This window comes from Carassius auratus, chromosome 29 (assembly GCF_003368295.1).
Source record: "Carassius auratus strain Wakin chromosome 29, ASM336829v1, whole genome shotgun sequence".
Lineage (NCBI taxonomy): Eukaryota > Metazoa > Chordata > Actinopteri > Cypriniformes > Cyprinidae > Carassius > Carassius auratus.
The window spans coordinates 4,521,040-4,541,370 of NC_039271.1; the positions used below are offsets into that span (position 1 = coordinate 4,521,040).

Here is a 20,331-nt window from a genome sequence, read left to right on the forward strand (position 1 = left end):
GTGTGTGTCACTGGCGCCTCTAAGTGGAAGCAATTGATCACTGCAGTCTGCAGCACATAAAAAAAAATTTTTTTTTTTACTTCAAATACTGTAAAAACACCTGTAAACTACAGCTGTAAGCAGGGTCTTCAACTTAAACTAAAGTTTTAAGGTCTTAAAGTAAACTACATTTATTTTTATTTTCTTACAGCTAGTTTCCAAGCCATAATTTCTTGTTTTAATTAATTTCTCCTGTTGTCACTAAAACTGAAAATAGAAATGGAATAGACCAATCTCTTGAAGTGTTCTGAAAATCGATTTGTAGTTTTCCTGCCGTTCGCTTTCCGTTTGAATGAATCGAACTGAATCGAAGCCGTAAAACAAACAACTAGCATGATTCAAACGCTTCATGTGTCTTGATTCCTTCAGCTCGTGCTTGAAATTATTCTGATCATTTTCTGTGCCTCCGACAAACTATTAATCAAACAAATTTGAGATTTTGTGATGCGTCTTTTGATTCATTCATACCTGTTGACAGATGTATCCTGCAGTGTTGTTGTCGCTCAGGAACGTTTGCATGAATTGTGAGAGCTGTTCTCATTTACATGTAAGTCTGAGAAGCTGAAATCAATAATCCGAAGTTGTGTGAATGAGAACAGATGAAACTATGAAATCACAACAGCCGCGAACTGAAGAAGAGTCGCGAGTTCATTTCTAATCGACTCAGTGAATCATGTGATCTACCGCGGTAAATGTGGCATGACGCGTCTGTATGTGTTAAACTCTTCTTAATGTGTTAAGCTCTCTTCATTCTGGTTTTGATTTAATTTTGTGTATTATGTCTCTGATTAATGGATAATATTCATTGATCTAATATTCAATGTCCACAGTGTTTTAGATTCTGCGTTTTTGAACGAATCTAGTGAGTCAATGATTCAGTGAACCCACCAAAAACAGAAGTCACTTGCTTCGTAGCTGAATGATTCATTCGTTTCAGCGAATCGATTGAAAGAATGATTCAGTGACAAAGACGGTGATCCGTCGCCACCTAGTGGCCGTTTTAGTTTCATTCCAGTTATTTAAATCGTAATATTTATACGTTCAAAACTTTACATTTAAAACATTAATGTCATAAAATTGTTATTTTGAATTCAAATACATCCATGCATGCACCTCTGAGTCTCAATAAACAGTCTAAATATACCTAAATGCCAGTTTTCTGTCCTCTAGTGCAAAGATGAATTTAGTTAATTTCATTTAATCTCATTCTTCTTTATTATGCCTTACTATTCTAATTGAATTTATTGTTTTTATAAGGATGAAATACATTTAGTATTTTTTTTTTAAAAATACAAAAAAAAAAAACTTTATATTTAATGTATAATCCTATTATTTTGTTCCAGAGTAACTCAGTGTAGATCATGATGATGATGTGATTAATCTGTAATGATTAATAAACCTGAGCTGCAGTAGTTCCGCTCTGAGCCGCTGGGGGGCAGCAGCACACAGATGAAGAATACACGAGAAACACTGAAAAAAACATAAACAAATATGTGCTAAATTGTTTTTATAAACTACTCTGATTATATAAGTAATAATATAAGATTATTTTCTTGTTTTTCTCAAGTCTAAACTCACTCATTTAATTGGTCTTTGCCATGATGCCAGTGCATCTCAGTTAACAGAGTAATTTAAAGACTTCGAGGATTAATTAGATTAATCACTGAACAAGCCAATCAAACAGATCGTTTCTTAAGAGGGCTATTAATATTGACCTTTTTTATATATAATTCTTCACACTGATATAAATGAGGCTTTCTCCAGATGGAAATATATAATAAGAAATACTGTATTAAAATTCCCTTGCTCTGTTAAACATCACTTGAGAAATATGTTAAAACAAACTGAAATCTCATCTATAAATTATTGATTTTATAAAGATTGTGGGCACTCACTGCAGATTCTGATTCTTCTCAAGGTCCACAAGAACATCATTCAGCAGCCTTACCTCTGATAAGAGTCTGTACTTAAGAGTGTGTGTGTGTGTGTGTGTGTGTGTGTGTGTGTGTGTGTGTGTCACCATAGAGAAATGCAGAGTTGAAGTTGAAAACAAGGAAAGGCCTTGGTCTCCATGGCAACTGCAATGCCTTAGTAAACAAAGAGAAAGATGAGACACAGAGAGTCAGACGTGTGTGTGTGTGTGTGTGTGTGTGTGTGTGTGTTTGTGTATATATGTGTGTTAATGTCTATGTGGGTGTGTGTGTGTGTGTGTGTGTGTGTGTGTGTGTGTGTGTGTGTGTGAATGAGTGTCTAAATGTGTGTGTGTGTGTGTGTGTGTTTCCGCAGGTATTTTCTCAGGACCGGTTCTGTCATCCCATGATGCCTTTCAGTGGAATGACATCATGTGATGGAGTGTGTGTTCGTGTGATATGCATCAGTCTAAAACACCAAACACTGAGTGAAGTTTCTCCTCGGCAGATAGGTTCAGTGTGTGTGTGTGTGTGTGTGTGTGTGTGTGTGAACAGTCATTCTACTGAAGTCCAAAAAATACAGTGTGAACTCTGTAATGTTTGAGGAGGCTGGAGGAAACGTCTGACCGCGCAGGACTTGTGTGTGTGTGTGTGTGTGTTAATGAAACGCTGGTTTTAGTCTGTCGTCTCAGTAAAGGTCAGCCGCTGTGAGTCTTGCTCTGCTGGCTGTCGCTCGGCCTTCTGGGACGCCGCAGGAGAGCCAATCAGATGCTCAGATAAGACACTGATGCTGCAGGCCGTGTGCGGTGTTGAGGAAACACATTACAAGAAACACAAGCTACACAATCGAAAGTAATGCAATGCTTTTTAATTTAGTTTTCAAATGATTAAACTGCTGTTACTTTGTGTCCATGTGTTGAGTGACAGCTCTGGTGTTGCCATGGAGACAGAGATCAGGAGTCAGTGCAGAGTGTTGTGTGTGAACAGGATCTAGTTCTAGACTGAATATGAACATGTGTTTATTCATCTCACTGCACCGAAACACATTCAGTGCTCCTCGAAATCAACAAATACAGTCACATGCAAACTCAGAATATGACACAAACCTGCTATAATTAAATGTGTTAAATAAGACAAATATCATTTATGTATTTAATCCCATTTTATTAACCAGTGTCTTCGCCACTGACCTGCGATGATCCAATTCAACCAAACCAAGCAGAAAAAAACACATCTCTGTTTCAGTTTTTGTTATTGCTGAATTGTTTTGTTATTCTCCTGCGTTTATTCTTCATGTGATCTGTTTGAGCGTCGCCCTCTACTGTACACACCAGAACTTACATCTCACTTTGTTGTGAAACGGCTTTCACATTTGTAAAAGAAGATTTTCTTTATATTAAAAATAAACACGCAAGCCCCGCCCAGATTTAAAAAGTAACTCACAAGTAATGTAACACATTACTTTACGTAAAAGTAATTTAAATAGTTATCTTTTAAGGGAGTAACATTATTTTTAAAAATTGAATGTGAGTGTGTGAGAGTTTGTGTGTGAGTGTGTGTGTGTGTGTGTGTGTGTGTGTGTGTGTTTGTGAGTGTGTGAGAGTTTGTGTGTGTGTGTGTGTGTGAGTGAGTGTTTGTGTGTGTGTTTGAGTGTTTGTGTGTGTGTGTGTGTGTGTGTGTGTGTGTTTGAGTGTTTGTGTGTGTGTTTGAGTGTTTGTGTGTGTGTGTGTGTGTGTGTGTGTTTGAGTGTTTGTGTGTGTGTTTGAGTGTTTGTGTGTGAGTGTGTGTGTGTGTGTGTTTGTGAGTGTGTGAGAGTTTGTGTGTGACTCTTTGTGTGTGTGTTTGAGTGTTTGTGTGTGTGTGTGTGTGTTTGAGTGTTTGTGTGTGTGTGTGTGTGTGTGTGTTTGAGTGTTTGTGTGTGTGTTTGAGTGTTTGTGTGTGTGTTTGAGTGTTTGTGTGTGTGTGTGTGTTTGAGTGTTTGTGTGTGTGTTTGAGTGTTTGTGTGTGTGTGTGTGTGTGTGTGTGTGTTTGTGAGTTTGTGTGTGTGTGTGTGTGTGTTTGAGTGTTTGTGTGTGTGTGTGTGTGTGTTTGAGTGTTTGTGTGTGTGTGTGTGTGTGTGTGTGTGTTTGTGAGTTTGTGTGTGTGTGTGTGTGTGTGTGTGTGTTTGAGTGTTTGTGTGTGTGTGTGTCTTGAGTCAGTGAATGATTCCAAACATCTTTGAAGGTCCTTCAGAAAGGAAACACTACTTGTATCGTGTTCCAATCAGGAGCTGAAGATGTGATCAGGAGCAGGTTTGTTAGATTCACTGATGATATCGTGAAGGTAGAGTATGAACGCATCTGCTGAACACATTCAAGTCTGATCTGTGATTCTGTCGCTGCTTCTGAATGCTGACGTTGAGTCTGTGGCTTTCTGAGGTTTCTATTCTCAGACAGATGTGTGTGTAATTATCCTCTGTATGAACACGACACACCCAACACACACACACACACACACACACACTGCCTCTGCAATGCTCAGACAGTTCGTTTCACATGCATTGATGATAATAATCGTGTTGTTTGAGATCCACTCTTGATTCTGTAAAAATGCTTATTGGTCCAGTATATATATAGAGAACACGGTCAGATGCTTTACTGTGCACATCAGCAGAGCTCTGGAGTCATTCAGAGAGAAATCTACAGGTGTTTACAGGAGTTTGTGACAGTCAGGAGGAAAACATGTGGACATGATCTGTCCTGAAACACTTCTGAGATAGCATCAGGACACATTCCTTCCTCGTTTGAAGTCAGAGCCCGATTATGAACGGGATAGCGCTTTATTTGACGGCTCACGCACGCGAGCGATCCGAGACGCTGATATGTGTGTGGATGTTTCACGCCATCCTTTAGTTCAGCTGTAAGAACAAGACCTCAGACCGTGGAGAAACATCTGCTCTGCAAACCCAGCTCCTTCCTCGGTCCGTCCGTCTCGTTTTCCAGTGTAAATCAAGGAACTTTTACTTCAGACGCAAAATGACTTGTTTTAGGAAAAATGTATCAAAATTGAGTGAGTTTATGCTCAAATATCTGCCAAATGGAGTCAGAAAAATAAACTTTAAGATGTTTTTTCTAACCACACTGGCAGATACTTGTGTAAAAGGAATAGTTTCTCCAAAAATGGAAATGTGCTCACCCTCACTTCATCCCAGATCAGGATGAGTGTGTTTCTTCATCAGGTTTGTAGAAATGTAGCATTGCATCAGTGTCTCATCAATGGATGCTCTGCAGTGAATGGGTGCCGTCAGAATGAGAGTCTGATAAAAACATCCCAATAATCCACAGCACTCCAGTCCATCAGTGAACATCTGGAGAAGACAAAAGCTGAAACACATCCAGCATTAAGATGATTTTAACTCAAATACACAGAGTCTATAATCCAGAATAACACTTCCTCCAGTGAAAAAGTGTTCTGGTCTGAATCAGGAGAGAAATCTGCACAGAAGTGTTATTATGGATTATAGACTCCATGTGTTTATCATCTTAATGCTGGATGTGTTTCAGGTTTTGTCTTCTCCAGATGTTCACTGATGGACTGGAGTGCTGTGGATTATTGGGATGTTTTTATCAGACTCTCATTCTGACGGCACCCATTCACTGCAAAGCATCCATTGATGAGACACTGATACAGTGCTACATTTCTCCAAACCTGATGAAGACACAAACTGATCCTGATCTCAGATGATCTGAGGGTTATATATATATATCCAGAGATGCTCTAGCTGCTGATCTTGGTCAGCATCTTGTTGATGGCCTGTTTGACGTGTGTGGTGGAGCTGCGGCGCCGGGTTTTGCCCTGAACAGCGCGTCTGCGGCGGATCTCCCTGCAGAGCTCGTGAAACGCCTCCGCCACACCTCCACCCGTCCCCACCTGATCCGAGCACGCCGAGCACTCGTAGAACGCACAGGCCATGTCCGCCGCCAGCCGCTCGCCCTCCTCCGTGGCCACCTGCCGGGCGTGATCCAGATCCGCCTTGTTTCCCAGCAGCACCAGAGGCACGTGTTTGGGCCGCTTGACCTCGTCCAGGAGGCCCTTCAGCGGAGCCACGTCCTCGAAGCTCCCGCGGTCCGTGATGTCATAGACCAGGATGAACCCATCGCCCCAACGCATGTGACCCTCTTTCTGAAGCACGTCCTCCTGAGGAACACAAACACACTGTTAGTAAGGTCACATGACCTGTGGGTGTGGCCTAGCGGTCAAAGACGAGGGTTGTAGGTTCAAACCCGGTACATCAGTGGTTAATACAGGAGGATTTTGCGATTTTGTTCTTTTTCAACTCCCTGGATAGAAAGTTGCTTTATTCGCGAATTTTTTATGCTATATTCCATTTGTGTGCATAAGTTAAATATGCAACTTTGGATGGGAAATAGCTATTGATGATGTGTATGGATGCGTTTAGCGCACCTGTCCGGCGGTGTCCAGAATCTCCATGCCGACGGTCTCATCATCGATATTAGCCTGATGGCGGTAGGTGGACTCTGTCAGACAGACATAAAGCTGTGTTAGCGGCCAGGTGTGACAGTAAACAGAGAACATCTCAGGTGTGTTTTGCTGGGGCACAAAGAAATATAGAGCTGAGTATCATCAGCATAACAGTGAAAGCTAACACCATGTTTTCTGATGATATCTCCCATGGGTAACATGTAAAGCGTGAAGAGTAGCGGCCCTAGTACTGAGCTTTGAGGTACTCCATACTGCACTTGTGATCGATATGATACATCTTCATTCACTCCTACGAACTGATGTCAGTCAGATAAGTACGATTTGATCCATGCTAATGCGCTTCTATTCCCACAACAATTACCAAAGTAATCGATTCTTAATTTCCGATGTGTTTTTTGACATGCGATTCAAAAAAAGGTAATTTCAACTTTTTTTTTCTCATACTTGATTTTCCTCAATTCTGACTTTTTCCATCAGAATTCTGAAACGCATGATATAAATGAAGAATTGCAAGATAATCCACAATTCTGACGGCAAAAAAAGTACAAATTGTAAGATGTAAACTTCAAAAAGTCAGAATTGTGAGATAGAATTCGCAATTGTCTTATTTTTTATTTTGTGGTGGTAAAAAAAAAGAAAGAAAGAAAAAGAAAACAGATTTGTGATATATAAACTCAGAATTTTAAAATATAACCTCGACTTGCTAGGAAAAAATCTGAATTCAAGTTTACATCTCATTATTCAATGAATAAAAAATAAATGAAAGGTCATTTTGACCTCATCTTGCAATTCTTAGAAAAAAAAAAAACTAGAATTGTGAAATAAAAAGTGAAATAAAAAGTTGCAGTAATCTTGTATTTATTTATTTATTTATTTAATTCTTTGGCAGAAGAATGTGGACTGAAGTCCTGGACAGAAACACAGTGTGAATGAATGTGTTTATGAATGTTTCTGCAGCGCGCCGGTCCAAACGTCTGCTGGTTCTCCGCCAGCGGATCATTCACTCACGAAGGCGGTCGGTTCCTCCACATGCGAACACAAAGAATGAAAGCCTCAACCCTTTGAAGGAGCAGTTCAACCATAAAATCATCTCTCTGTCTTCGTTTACGACTTTCTTTCTTCCTCCAGATGTTTAGCAGGATGTTCTCACTGTTCGTGACTATGCTTTTAGACTCAGGGCACCCGGGTTTGCATTTTTTATTTATTATACCGCGTGATAGCAAAATGCAGTGAGAATTTCAGAATGCATTCTGAGCCAAAGGTGCAGCAAAACGGTAGCAAAATGTGAAGCACAGAAGCAGTCATAATAGCACAGGTATATTTGTAGCAATAGACAACCATACATTGTATGGGTCAAAATTATTATTTAATGCCTAAAATCATTAGGATATTAAGTAAAGATTATGTTCCATGAAGAAATGTAGTAAATTTTTTACCATATATATATATATATATTAAAGCTTAATTTTTGTTTAGTGATATGCATTGCCAAGAACTTCATTTGAACAACTTTAAATGTGTTTTTTGCCAGATTTCCAAATAAACACATCTAATCAATTTGGGAAATACATTTTCATTTAGCAAGTAATAAAGCGTTAAAATTAGTTTTTAATTTGCATATTAAAATTGCATTGCAATTTTGCATTTTACATTTCAAACTGAATTTGAATCGCAACATATAATCATTGTAGTTAATAGAGTTCACCATTAGTTTCATTACATGCAATTTGTAACTAACTGCATGACTTTTACTGTCTATTTCTGTCACAGTCACCACAAATAACCTACTCCTAAATATAATATAGGTACTTAAAAAAAAAAAAATTGTAATACTGAAGTTGCTTTGCAATGATTTGCGTCGTGAAAAGCACTATACAAATAAACTTAGAGTTGAACTGAATTATTATTTTTTGTCATCCAGCAGCTATAAAGCATCATAACTGTGTCTGTGTGATACTTAATTGAGTTGCATTAATGCATTTGATTCTGTTATGATGTTTCTTTCAGTGTGAATTTTTCCTGTCTACCTGTAAACAGCTTATTAAACTCAGATTCAGTCTGTTTTCATCTGAGGACACAAATGAATCGTTCTTTATTCCCTGCAGGCGTCTGCGGTGGCAAATTCGATTAGGTTTGATGGGTAAGAATGCACAGCCGTGTTTATCACATCCATTTATATTCCATTCGCGTCAAAGCTCTGGCTGTGAATCCTCCAGTCTGTCTTGAGTTTACAGAGGTCAGAGGTCACCAGTGATGAGGTCATGAACATAATCAACTATCAATATTACCGTGTGTCTCGTCTCATTGGGTGTTGAGATTAGTCAAACTACAGCTGATTCTAGCCAAACCCCGCCCACAGGAGGACTGACATGAGCAGCAGCCAATCACAGTTTTCCATTATCATGTGATGTTTAGAGGCGGGTCAATAGTAGCTCCAGATAAACATCCATTTTTGTTGTGATAAAGAATTGTGTGTGTGTGTTTTGTTTTTATATGACTGTATGTTTTGTGAGTGAATGTGTGTGTACATGTGTATGTGTTTTTGTAAGTTTGTTTAAATGAAAGAGAGAGTGTGTCTGTGTGTGTGTTAATGTGAGTGTGTGTGTTTAAGTGTGAGTATGTGTGTGTTTCTCACCGAGTGTAGGGTCGTACTCCCAGATGAAGCGTTTGGTCAGGAACCGAACCACCAGAGCTGCACATACACACACACACACACACACAGAGAGATGTTGTGAGACGCAGTGAGGATGAATGTAAGAGAACACACACACACACACACACACATAAACTACATCACACTGACTTCACACATCTGTTTCCTGATGCAGTGACCGTCTCAGGTATCTCTCTTGAGCTCCTACCTGATCTTCCCACACAAACATGACCCCACACAATGACACATAATGATTTATGAATCCTGAATGCACTGCAAGAGTCGTGCTGTTTATTTGTGTTCGTAGTAGAGCCGATCCTCCAGCGCTGTTGTTTCCGGATGTATTTGTTCCATTCCTTTTTCCCTCAGGGATCTATAAAGTTATAAGCGTTGACGCAGCGGTGTGTTTCTGCTTGACTGCGGCTGACGCAGAAGCAGTGCAGATGTGGGTGTTAGTGAATGAGATGCTGTGGATGGAGTGAATGAGCGCGGCTCTTTTGTGTTGCTGTCTGAAATAATGAGTGTGTGGGAGAGCAGGTGACCTTCCTTCACGTCCTCTACATCCTGCGCTGAAGACTGAATAAAAATAGAGGAGACGTGTTCTGTAGCTCTCCACTTTATCAAGACGTGATGATTTTGTTCTCTCTTACTGATTGGATGGAAAACGGTGCTTTATTTGCAATGTGGTGCTCCAGTTTCGCGCATACATTAAATTTGCATATTTGGACGAAAACATAGCTAATGTTTATTTTTTGTAATTGTTCGTGAAATTTACGGTGAGAGTTGTTTCTACACCAATTTTTTCCAGTGTTAATGTTGTGCTTTAAAAGCTTTTAGGCATTTAAGTCTTTAGCTTGGACTTCTTTTTCACATTGGGGAAATTCAGTCCAGAGATGTTGATGACATCATCTGGTCTTTAGAGGCGGGGCTTAAAATGAGAACTTCCCTCATGCTAAAAACAGCCCAGGTTAGTTATATTTGAGGAGTGTTGTGTTCTAGCTGGCGTGTTTTGTATACTCTTTTTCTTCCTGGCCCTTTTGTTTTGTGTTTGTAGGACGGATGTGTTGTTGGACTGATTCTGATATGTGTTGTGTTTGGGTTTGGTGATGTGTCGTGGGTTATTTTAAGTCATGAATCATCTTCTCAAATCCCATCGAGTATCTTTGTGTTTGACCCAGACTTCTCCATCGTCAGGTCAAGAGACTCATTGATCAGATGGTTAAAGTGCTTCTATTTGATGAACGAGAGTTTTGATTGATTGATTGTGTCAGAATTTGATTATGAAGACAAGCACGCTGTAAAAATCAGGTTCTTCCTCAGTTTTTCTGTCTTGTTTTCCAGTAAGATGTTGGCTTGTTTGTCCCATGCTAGAAAAACATGGTAAAATATGTTAGCAATGTGCTAAAACTGACAATCTGTGTCACAAAAGCATTCATCAACAATACAATGCATGGCCCAAAATGATAAATCTAATCCCAAAAATCATTAGGATATTAAGTAAAGATCATGTTCCTTGAAGATATTCTGTATGTTTGTTGTTCTGGCGTCACAGACACAGGTCTCGTTATCATCGATGGATCGATTCGTTTGTGCCGACGGTGATCTGGATGTTTGTTCGCAGAGCTGCTCTCATTTCCGGTCCGTTTGGAGCAGATTTATCATTTTCCCACTGAATGCAGCTGGTTAGAATCAGGGATCAATGGATATCATGTTCACCGTTATTCTTCCCAGAAACTCTTACAGCGATCCCAGCATGCCTCAGTCCGAGCCGATGAAGAGATCAATTAGCCCCGGGGGGTCTGAACGAGGATTGATCGATCCGTCCAGCGAGCCACAAACGGCACGTGTGTTCGCAGCGTAAACAGATGTCCTTCTGAAGATGTTGGAGTCACTTCCTCTCACTAAAGGTCAGCAGCCTCTGTGTTCTGCAGAAGCTTCCCAGAAGGCCTTTGGCCGCGCACACTCTCTTGGGCACGTTCGCACTCCACGTTTGCTTGAGATCTGGAGCCAAACTGAGTGAGATGTCACATGTAGCAAATCTGAGCAACTAGCCTGAGACATGTTAGCATGTTAAATCAAGCTAGCAACCTGGTAAAACATCAGCGTATTAAAGCATGTTTAAAACATCCTAAAACATGCTTGCAACCTGTCAAAACATGCTAACAACATTTTAAAGCATGCCAACAATGTGCTTAACATGCTAGGGTTGGGGTTAGCAACATTCTAAATGAATGCCAAAAAAGTTAGTGATTGTCAAAACTTTTTCAGTGTTGTAAGGTGTGCGAAACATGCTAGCAACATTCTAAACCACGTTCAAATGCCATATACGCTAGAGATTGTGTCAGCAGTGTGCTAAAAAAAAAAATACTACAAAATGCCAACAATGAGCTAAAATATACTAAACATACGAGCAACTTGTTAAAAGATGCCAACAGTGTGTTAAAACATCTTAACAATAAGTAAAACACGCTATCGACTTTTTAGAACATGCGAACAATGTGTTAAAACAGGTTAGAAATTAACAAAACAAGTTAGCATCATTCTAATCCATGTTAGATTGCCAATAATGTTCGTGATTGTCAAAAGCTCTTGGTGCATAAAGGAGATCTGTAAAGTTACAAAGACTAAAGTCTCAAACCCAAAGAGATATTCTTTATCAAAGTTAAGTCTCTGCCACGCCCCCTAAAACACCTCGTTTAGACACGCCCCCACATCTCTACATCACTATGTGGAAATATCTGCGTCTTTTAAATACTGACTTTACATTTATTTTGAAAGATGAAGCTCGGGATCATAGAAAGGGGCGTTACACTTCCGACGATTGCTTGTGGTGTTCGGCCAATCACAATGCACTGGTTTAGCCGGCCAATCGGAGCATACTGAGCTTGTCAGAAGGCGGGACTTAATAGAATCGAGTCGTTTGAGAGAGGCGGGGCATAGATGACCTACAATAATGTACAGTTTTTGAAAAATCATGTGTTTTTTAACATTAAAGCATGTCAACATGTACTATTACACCAAATACACATAATAATGATATTTAAAAAAAAACATCATATGACCCCTTTAAAACATGTTAACAAAATAAAACATGTAAGTTACTTGTCAAAACAGGCTAACAATATGCAAAACATGTTAGAAACATGCTAAAATATGTTAGTGATTTGTGAAAACATGTTAGAAACGTTTTATACCAAGTTAGCAACATGCTAAAACATAAAAATTGCAAAAAACTAGCAACTTCTACAGTCGGTTTAAACATTCTAGCTCATTTTTTGGTAGCAACGTGCTAAAGGATGCCTACGTTTTTACCATTAAAACCTTCATTATTGACTAAATCAGTCATGAAGCAGTACACAGATGTCATATTTCAGCTTCATCTGGAGCAAAATGAATCCCATTATCTCAACATTTTCCGTGTAGAATGTTTGCTGCATTCATGTGCCTCTTCGGAAACTGGACGAATCATATTTACCACATGAACGTGGAGATAGTTTTAATACAAAACCATAAACTAATAAACTATTGCTCTAGACGTTTAAGTTTAATTCATTTTTCCCACAGAATCTTCATCGTATGGAAGTTTATTTTCTTCACAGAATAAAAAATGGAATTGCAACTTTTTTCTTCTTCACCATCTAAAAATCCAAAGAATCTTCTATAACAGAAACACATGTGACGGCTCTGACTGTTGTTTGTGTTTATATCATACAAAAGTGGCTGTGATTATGTTAAATCAGAGTCGTACGGCCTGACCGTTCCTCACTGACAGACCTGAAGAAACTCCAAACACGCAGAAGATAACAATGAAGTGATCCGATTAAACACTAGAGCTGGTTTACGCTCGTCAAACAGCAGCACAATAGCAGAAGAATAGAGTGCATTCACATCAGCCCTGTGAAGAACACTAAGTAGGGCGCTTCAGCGGCTCCGGTTTCACTCGCTAGTGTAGACGTCACATCTTTCCCACACGGCTTCAGAGTTAAACAGTTCACACACATCTGACTACTGACTGTAAAGTGTGTTTGTGAGGGGTTTTCACTGAGATGCATTTACTATATAACACAAAAGACAACAGTCAGACCCGACTTACTGCAACTAAAACTAAAAACATAAAAATTAAACTGAAATATAAAAAAACTAGCCAACTTGCCATTTTTTTATTTCAGTAAAATAATTAAATAAAAGTTATTTAATTTTTTATAATGATTTTTATTTACATTTATTTCTTACTTGAAATAAAAATGAATGAAAACTACATATAAATATATATAAAAAATGTTTACATTTGATTAATTTAAAACAATGAATTAAAAATATAAAAAACTACAAAATTTTAATGTATACATTTATACTAATTTGAAACTGATAAATACTATTTAGAATTTTGAAAATACTAATAAAAAACACAAAATTACTAAATCTTTAAAATTTAATTTAGTTTTACTAAAATATCCCTGATTCAGCCCAGTGTTATTTTACTATCGAAAACAGCGAGGTACATTATAGATTTTATTACAGTATAGTTTTTTTTTTCATTTCCATTTTTTTTTTTTTTTTAGTAAATATGTCTATATTTTAGTGTTAAACAGTGAAAATGAAGTCAACATACTTTAATTTATTTCAGATGACAGATAATATTTTTTTTAATGGTTTTACTATGGTTTTAGTTATCTATAATAACTCAGATTCATACGAGTCACTGTAATGTGTTATTGGGTGTTTATGTTCTTGAAAGAAAAGTTTGACTCTATAACAGTGTTTTTATGCTTTCAATCTCATCAAACTTGTGTCTGTCAAAGGTTCTGATGGGAAAGTGTTTTTCCCTGATAGTTTGGTTTCTAATGACATTCAGACGTGTTTGTCACTTTAATGAATAGATATCAAACTAAGTGTGTGTGTGTGTGTGTGTGTGTGGCTCTTCGAATCACATAACCAGCTCTTCAGGGCTCCAGTGAGCATCTACAGATCCATTAGAGTGACACACTAGTAAGTGTTCTCAATAGACGTCTTATTAGCGTTGCGAGTGCTAATGGATGTGTGGGTGTGCATGAGTCACATCAGCTGCAGGAAAACACTCGTAAACAAACACTACTTTAATTTTTAGTCTGAAATTTTGCACAGAAACACTAAACTAGACGGAGACCTGGAGTGCCACGAGCAGCGGGAAGCATCTGTGATGATCTGATGATTGTTTCACATATAATACACATGAAAAACACTGAAAAACACCGTTCTGTGAGGGTTAAATATATCACAGATTGAGACCTGGCACATCCTCATTGGGAAAAACAACCCATAAATAGACAAATCAAATTTAATTTAATTTAAAAGTTTGTGATGTGATGCTTTTCTAAATGTTGCCTGGATGTCTTTTGTATTTTTTTAAATTATGACATTTTTAAATCTTACTTTAGGGGATTTTGTCATGAGAAATATTTATATTATGTTTTTTTGCTATGTGTAGCATATATTACCTTTATATAGAAACACTATAAATATATGCAGTGAGTGTTTTTTTTTTTTTTTTTGTAAAATGATTAATTTGAACTATTTGGAGAAAAAAATTCCACATTCCACAATACACATTCATTATTAATCGGACCTTATTTGTCGGACTAATATGTCAAAAAATGGCAGATTATTTCTGGTTTTGTCACATTACGTTATGAATTAAAATCACATTAAGTTATGAAATACATGAATCACAAATCATGAAATGATTCAGTCTATATTTTCAGTTCAAAACAGCTAAATGTATCTAATTTAAATACTTAAATCTCATCTTGCACTCTTTTACTGTTAAACCTGAAGCGTTGCACTGGAATTCATGTTTGGTAGTGGAACATGAAAGCCCCGCCTACTTTGAGCTGATTGGCCATGCGGTTCAATATCCGTGCACAACAAAGCCCCGCCTACTTTGAGCTGATTGGCCATGCGGTTCAATATCCGCGCACAACAAAGCCCCGCCTACTTTGAGCTGATTGGCCATGAGTTTAATTTCCGTGCACAGCAAAGCCCCGCCTACTTTGAGCTGATTGGCCACCTCAATCATTTTGGCATTAACAAGCGCAGTTAGAGCAGCCTAAAGACATAACTATAAAACTTTGTGTTATCCTAACGATAAACGGCATCGTATAAAATACCAAATATCCAGTAAACGTGTGTTTCTTAAGGTTCCACGTCTGATTTATTCATTTAATCTGAAATGAAGTCATATTTTGGAACAGGCCTCGGCCCTCCAGCATAAAATAGGTCACGTTTATTAGCTGATAAATCAGCCATCAGCCGGGTTCATTCAGCCGTTATTTTCCTCCACTGTGTGTGTGTGTTATTTTTAGCATTTCCTCGCGTCAAAGCACACAGACCTCTGAAAAATGTCACCTCTAATCACTAATTTCATTGCTGCCCCGATGTTCAATTTCCTGCACGAGATGTCAGCCGCTGACGTGAATAATAGCAGATAATGGATTGGTTTAAAAGTGCTCTTGTGTGGTGTTGGATGTGTGTGCATCAGTATTACAGCTGTAACTCTCCTCCTGTTATTGCAGGCTGATGTTTCTGAATCAGGAGCGTCTGTCTGGATCTTTGGTGGTCTTTGGTGTGAAACGCTCCTCAGCAGCATCTTCATCACGGCTCCGGACAGATTAACCAGCGTAACACAAACAGTCACATTTTTCCGTCTCCGTCTCAGACTGATGTCCTGAACTGCACTCAGAGTAAATGCAGAAATAACACTAACCCGTGAGCTAAAATTCATCTCAGACCCTAAAACGGCGATTAATCAATCTGTGTATCAGTTGGTTTCAGATAAGTCTGGTTTTAGGTCGCAGAATCCGGTTTTTAAATACCATGTCCATATACAGTCACCTGTCCTTCTTTTAAGATCGTTATTTTACATAATTTGTATAGTAGTAGTAGCCTAATTCATAGTAAAAACAGTTCTGAAGCTTTTTATGACTCGCAAATGCAAACTCATTCTCTGCCAGCAGGGGGAGCTTTTGGAGCAGGAGAAGTATATCGGCCATGTTTTGTTCCACTTTTGCAAAGATGGATTTTATTGATATCGATTTGATTAGTAACAGCCCTGAAGTGTCTTATTATAATTGCACTATTATAAATGATGATGCATGCACTTAATAAGGTTAGATAATGTGTCCTCATAAAGACTAAATCACATCCCTCGCGGAAAATATCATCAATTGGTTTTTTTGTCACTGATTTAGGAAGATATTTCCTTTTTTTCTTCACGATTCCTGTTATAGAAATATCCAGCAGAATAAGCTTTCAGTGTTAATGTGCTCCAGACCTCACACTGATCTCAGCTCAGAGACGTCAGCATCCTTCAAACACAGTCGTACACGCTCAGAAACTCTGTGTGGGCTGATGGACACACTGAAGCTCATCCAGACCAAACAGAGAACGAGGTGCGTTTATATTTATTGATCGTCACTGTAATGCGAGGCATAATTGAATACAGTTGCCATGGCACAGACCAAACCATTCATAAGAGCCAGCTGTACAGGTATGAGACACAAACACACACTTCTGTGTGTGACCCATACGCTCACCAATCTAATGCCACACAGACTTCTGACTCTTTTATGAGCCTTGGTTTTCAGCTGAACTCCCAACTGCAAAACTGATGTTCTTCCTCACTATTTTAGTCTTGTTTTCCAGTACGAATTTCTAGATGTGATTGGATTAAGACACATTTACTGGAGAAGCAGGACGACTGAAAATATTAAGATGTTTTCTGATATTAAGTGAGTAATGGTTAAAACAGGAACAGTGGGATCAGAAAAATAAATACATTTCATTTAAACTATTATTTTTCTTGTTAAAGGAGTTTTTTATTTTGAAAATGCATGGTTATGTTAAAAGAAAAATAGAAAATGTTTTAAATATACAGTAAGATATTAAGTCTTGTTTTCTAAAAATGTATCAAAATTAAGTGAGTTTATGTTTCAAATAATCTTGTTTTCCCTTTGAACTAAGATTATTTTTCTGAACCTATTGGAAGCTATTTTCTCATTTTCTTGTCTATTTATTTTTTATTTTTTGGTTCAGAAAACAACTAAATTATAAAGTCATTAAGTATCTCAAGTAAATGCTGGAAAACATAAAATACTGAAGAAGAGCATCATTTTTTTGCCGTGTTTTATCTATTCAAGTGGTGTTTCAGGGATGAGGGATGGATTTACTTTATCATAAGATCTTATATAATTCATGTTTAACAGAGCATAGCGATGACGTCTCGATCTCACCTGACTTTCCGACTCCTGCTCTCCCAAACACGGCCAGCTTCACCTCTGGACTCTTCGCCATGATGTCACACACAGAACGAGCCAATCACAGAGCGGACGGGGTCACCGTGGCGACAGCATCCTCTCCACCTGGAACAGATGACATGAGTTTAATCCAACACTCGCTCAGAACGAAACAGTCTAATATCTAAGCATGAATCGCTCTGAAGATGATGATGATGATGATGATGATGAAGCTCAGTCAGTAATGAACGATCAATCCTCATGTCAGATGCTGTGGAGTCCTTTAACTCAATTGTGAGAATGTGACGTAAACAATGAGAAGATCATGAGTTTGAGCATCATATGACTTCAGAAGAACATTCCTGAGTTAAACTGATGGACATCAGTTGTTTTCTATCAGACTAAAAAAGCATCATAGCTTCCTGAAGCTGAAGTGGACGCCTCATGAGATCCACTAGTGTCTTTAAATGAAGTCCTTTAATGTGAATGAACATCACACAGGTCTGAACACTGAGCTTTACCATCAACAGCAGCTCAAACTCCAGCATCAGAATCAGCATGAAGAAACCTGAGCTCAGATGTCTTCAACATGACTGTTTTATGAATGATAATAAAGTAGGGTGGTATTTTCGTGTCTTTGTGCTGCTGGTTATTCTGCACTGTTCTTGAACTTGATGTAATGAGAGAAGAGAAAGTGAGACTTACCGTGAGAAACAGTCGAGTGCGATCAGATCCGATGATGATGATGTGGATGAGTGTGAGAGCGCAGACGATCGCTGTGAGTGTGTGTGTGTGTGTGTGTGTGTGTGTGCTTAAAGACTGATGGACCCGCCCACAGAACCGCGTCACACAGCAGCACAGATCAGCAGCGACTCAACAGCGCCACCTGCTGGACAACACACACACACACACACACACACACACACAGAGAGAGAGAGAGAGAGAGAGAGAGCACGTTATTTGTGTTATTACAAGTTTTTTTTCTTTAATTTTTTTCTCGTTTCTTGTTTGTATACAAAAAGTATGCATATACATATACTTATTTACTTAATTATCTTACAGATCCATTTTTGTTTTATATATTATATAATCATTTATTCCTTATTCATGCAATGGACAATGCTGTGCAGGTCATGCCAATTAAACTCATTTGAATTTTAGAGCACATACAACACAAAATGTGCCACATATTAACCGCACACAACTTCCACTTCATTTCTAACTTTGCTGCTTGATATTTCAAACTGGTATTTGTATTATTTTATTGCGTTGCATATTCAACACTCGCAAAAAGTTCAGCTTACTGAACTTTATTATTTTTCTAGTTATAATTGAGCTGAATGATACGATTTTCTTTATAGAGCCTGCTGCCTCCATAATTGAGTTAATTCTGTTATTATTACTGTTATTATTAATGTAAAGCGAAGCGCAGCTAATGATTCGGAAGTCTCGCGCATTCAAGTCTCGCGTTGTTAACTAAGGAGGCTAGTGCCCAAGTGGTATGTACCCCTGTAATGATTCTCTAATTTCATGCATGGTGTTTTTAAAAAGCGAACAGCCCCGGATCACTGTCTGCTTTTAATTTGATGTAAAATCAGCTTGGCCATTATACTAAGCATCAGCTTTAGTGTTCCACAGAAGAAGGAGAGTAAGTCTAACGGGTTTAGAATGACATGAGGGCGAGCAAATTATGAGAAAGATCATTTTTGAGTGAAATACCCCTTTAGCATGTAGTAGTTTATACATTAGGCCACTAGAGGGTACTATAATACGCACATTGATAAAAACAATACCACAATAAAACATACCCGATGTTGACTAAATATTAATGTTACATGTAGCATAGTTTCCAGCAGATTCCAGAAATCACGTGATGGAAGCTCATCAGGGAAACCCTTTGTCCACATTCCGTCACCGTGGTGTAGCTCATCGGCCAATCAGAAAGCAGCACTCATCTGGGGGAAATAAAGAGGAGGGGGAGCTGGACGCTGATTGGCCGGCGGCTGTAAAGCGCCTCTGTTGCTGTCTCTGTCTCTGTCTCTGTCTTCTGTCCTGCTGATGAATCTCAATATAAGATGAAAAACAGTGCACTTCATTATAAGTTTGAGATTTCTGAATAAAGCCAACAGCAGTCTGACCCTCTTATTTATGATGTCTGTGAAGGGTAATGGGTCAGTTCTTCAGTGTTTGTATATTTCATTAGTTCTTTTTTCACACATTAGAAATGTGAAGAACTGAGAAGAAATGTAAGCGATGGAGGTGAATAATACAGGCACATGTTAGTACCTGGATTCTGTGTATTATCACCTTATTTAAGAAAACTGAAATCTTCTAGGTCCAAACTTCTTGATTCCCATGTATTAAATGAATCGTTTATCTCAGTTATCATGTAATAACACAAGCATATGATGGCTGTTATTTTACTGTTTTTACACTGTTTTTTTTAGTTTCAGAGTAACTATAGGCTAAATCTAATATTAAATATCAGAAGTCAGAAAGAGCTTTATTGCCAAGTATACGTTTATGCATATACTGTAATTATACAAGGAATTAGTTTTTCGTGTCACAAGCTTCCATGTCACAGACAATAAAAAGGATAAATTATATATATATATATATATAAAATAAGAAAATAAATTGAGAAATAAAACACACTGTATGTATAGTTGTGCTATATATTGAATAGAAATGGAATAAATAATATTTAAAAATAAATTTCTCATTTTCATTTAGTTTGTATTGATGTACTAAAATAAATAACTACATAATAATGAATGGATACTATATAGACACAGTGTATAAAATTGACACAAAATTGCAAAACTAACTAAAAAAACACTAAAAAAACTAAACTTTATATAAAAACAGAACATATAAAATAAAAACGTAAAACAAAAGTAAAAAAATATTCTATTATATAGAAATATTAGTACCACTGAGATACTTTTCTTTTTTTATATATATATATATAATATTC

General features: G+C 37.9%; 2 protein-coding genes across 4 annotated transcripts in view; one reads left to right on the plus strand and one right to left on the minus strand.

Annotated features, from left to right (window-relative positions):
• LOC113048471 (B-cell receptor CD22-like) overlaps positions 1–20,331 on the plus strand; it is a 1,131,192-nt gene that overhangs the window by 214,757 nt on the left and 896,104 nt on the right. The window lies entirely within an intron of this gene.
• LOC113048557 (ras-related and estrogen-regulated growth inhibitor) lies at positions 5,624–19,237 on the minus strand. Its single transcript, XM_026210432.1, has 6 exons — positions 19,163–19,237; positions 18,060–18,243; positions 17,352–17,480; positions 9,067–9,123; positions 6,393–6,466; positions 5,624–6,125 (listed from the first exon to the last, which is right to left on the minus strand). Exons 3-6 carry the CDS (start codon positions 17,410–17,412, stop codon positions 5,706–5,708), a joined length of 612 nt encoding a protein of 203 aa, XP_026066217.1. The 5' UTR covers positions 17,413–17,480; positions 18,060–18,243; positions 19,163–19,237; the 3' UTR covers positions 5,624–5,705.

Excerpts from the sequence above, each read along its gene's own strand:
- LOC113048557 (XM_026210432.1), bottom strand. The coding sequence starts at position 17,412 with ATGGCGAAGAGTCCAGAGGTGAAGCTGGCCGTGTTTGGGAGAGCAGGA. Across the intron at positions 9,124-17,351 it reads AGCAGGAGTCGGAAAGTCAG|CTCTGGTGGTTCGGTTCCTG; the intron begins GTGAGATCGAGA and ends GTGTATGTGCAG. Across the intron at positions 6,467-9,066 it reads GGAGTACGACCCTACACTCG|AGTCCACCTACCGCCATCAG; the intron begins GTGAGAAACACA and ends TCTGTCTGACAG.